Raw genomic sequence first — 2,500 nt, forward strand, 5'->3', positions numbered from 1 at the left:
TTTTGTGTGCTGATTTGTGAATGTTCAGGTGTTTGTGCTGGAAAACAAGACAGAAATACTGAGGAATAACATCAGTTTGGTGATTTGTGGGACTGCTGTTTTCATCTGTTCTTTGTATTGCTGTGTGATTTCTCACTGAAATTATTTATTGTTTATGAGGTAGAAAGACAAGAGTGTTTGTGCATGTGTGTGTGTGTGTGTGTGTGTGATTGATGGCTCAGATGTGGCATTATTCTGCTTCTTCCTGTTTAACCTCCATTCTAGGGTGACCAGCCTTATTTCACACTGTGTATGTGTGTGTGTGTGTGAGTGAGTGAGTGTGTGTGAGTGAGTGAGTGTGTGTGTGTGTGTGTGTGTGTGTGTGTGTGGCTGTAAATTCCACTGAGTTTTAGACAGATCCAATCACCAGTACTGAAGGTCACACACACATATACGCCTTCATATCACTACCACACACACACATACACACTGATTTCTCCCCTTCATCGTGTTGTTCTTGACTTACATTTGACACTTATTTTATTATATGTGTGTGTGTGTAGTTTGGAGGAGGTCAGTGAAGTGTTACACACATCAGGCTTTTCCTGTGTTATGTCTGTCGGGCAGCTGGAAGGACGGACCTTCTGTAAGGACCCACACTGCCACGACCTGCTTGTGTTTCCCAGCAGTGTGAAGAACGATCTGACCAACAGCAGATTACTGAGAGACGGCAGACTCGTCATACAGGTGTGTGTGTGTGTGTGTGTGTGTGTGTGTGTGTGTGTGTGTGTGTGTGTGTGTGACGGTGTGTGTTGTGTGTGATTGTAGGATAAGTTGTGCTGTGTGTGTGTGTGTGTGTGTGTGTGTGTGACGGTGTGTGTTGTGTGTGATTGTAGGAAAAGTGCTGTGTGTGTGTGTGTGTGTGCGTGTGTGTGTGTGTGTGTGTGTGTGTGTGTGTGTGTGTGTGTGTGAGTGTGTGTGTTGTGTGTGATTGTAGGAAAAAGTGCTGTGTGTGTGTGCGTGTGTGTGTGTGTGTGTGTGTGTGTGTGTGTGATGTGTGTGTGTTGTGTGTGATTGTAGGATAAGTCGTGCTGTGTGTGTGTGTGTGTGTGTGTGTGTGTTGTGTGTGATTGTAGGATAAGTCGTGCTGTGTGTGTGTGTGTGTGATGGTGTGTGTTGTGTGTGATTGTAGGAAAAGTGCTGTGTGTGTGTGTGTGTGTGCGTGTGTATGTGTGTGACGGTGTGTGTTGTGTGTGATTGTAGGATAAGTCGTGCTGTGTGTGTGTGTGTGTGTGTGTGTGTGTGTGTGTGTGTGTGTGTTGTGTGTGATTGTAGGATAAGTCGTGCTGTGTGTGTGTGTGTGTGTGTGTGTGTGTTGTGTGTGATTGTAGGATAAGTCGTGCTGTGTGTGTGTGTGTGTGTGACGGTGTGTGTGTGTGTGTGATTGTAGGATAAAGTGTGTGTGTGTGTGTGTGTGTGTGTGTGTGTGTGTGTGACGGTGTGTGTTGTGTGTGATTGTAGGATAAGTCGTGCTGTGTGTGTGTGTGTGTGTGTGTGTGTGTGTGTGTGTGTGAGTGAGTGTGTGTGTTGTGTGTGATTGTAGGATAAGTCGTGCTGTGTGTGTGTGTGTGTGTGTGTTGTGTGTGATTGTAGGATAAGTGTGCTGTGTGTGTGTGTGTGTGTGTGTGTGTGTGATTGTAGGATAAGTCGTGCTGTGTGTGTGTGTGTGTGTGTGTGTGATATGTGTGTTGTGTGTGATTGTAGGATAAGTCGTGCTGTGTGTGTGTGTGTGTGTGTGTGTGACGGTGTGTGTTGTGTGTGATTGTAGGATAAGTCGTGCTGTGTGGGCCCCTGGGCTCTGAGGCCCCTGCTGGCGGCCGGTGGAGATGTCCTGATGAGCGGCTGTTTCTCTGCGCAGACAGTCGCACACGTGTCTGCAGTGTCTGCTCACACACAGACAGAAACACACAGCTCTGAGTCAGACGCTCGAGTGATGGTGTGTTTGGGAGACGGAGCGCAGACACAGACAGAAGAACTGCAGAACACACTCAACAAACTGGGCTGCAAGAGTAAGAGCTGACATAAAGTGTGTGTGTGTGTGTGTGTGTGTGTGTGTGTGTGTGTGTGTGTGTGTGTGTAACAACAGTTTGTATTTACACATGGTATACACACATATTCTGTAAAAAACAAAAAAAAATATTTTGGATGTGATTCATTATTTGACAGAACTATGCACTACAAACACACACACACACACACACACACACACACACACACACACACACACACACACACACACACACACACACACACACACACACATTTACGGTATATTCATATCTATATATAAAGGTTAATTAAAATATGATAATTTACAAAAAGTTATTTATAAAACAAATTTAAAGTATAAAGTATAATTTTTAATATTAAAGTATTATTAGTATTATAAAGATAAACAAACTGCATAATATATGCAGTCATGGCCAAAAATATAAAAGCACATGTTTGTGTTGCTCTTGAG

At 44.1% G+C, this 2,500-nt stretch overlaps 1 protein-coding gene across 3 annotated transcripts in view; it reads left to right on the forward strand.

The window, feature by feature from the left end:
* Positions 1 to 2,500, forward strand: part of LOC122335389 (putative methyltransferase NSUN7) — a 29,802-nt gene that overhangs the window by 14,511 nt on the left and 12,791 nt on the right. For all 3 annotated transcript variants that reach the window (XM_043233235.1, XM_043233236.1, XM_043233238.1), the window contains 2 exons: positions 543 to 726; positions 1,808 to 2,048. In XM_043233235.1, the coding sequence (XP_043089170.1) occupies positions 543 to 726; positions 1,808 to 2,048 (425 nt within the window). The remainder of the gene's footprint in view (positions 1 to 542; positions 727 to 1,807; positions 2,049 to 2,500) is intronic.

Source organism: Puntigrus tetrazona, unplaced genomic scaffold, assembly GCF_018831695.1.
Source record: "Puntigrus tetrazona isolate hp1 unplaced genomic scaffold, ASM1883169v1 S000000769, whole genome shotgun sequence".
In the NCBI taxonomy this organism is placed as follows: domain Eukaryota; kingdom Metazoa; phylum Chordata; class Actinopteri; order Cypriniformes; family Cyprinidae; genus Puntigrus; species Puntigrus tetrazona.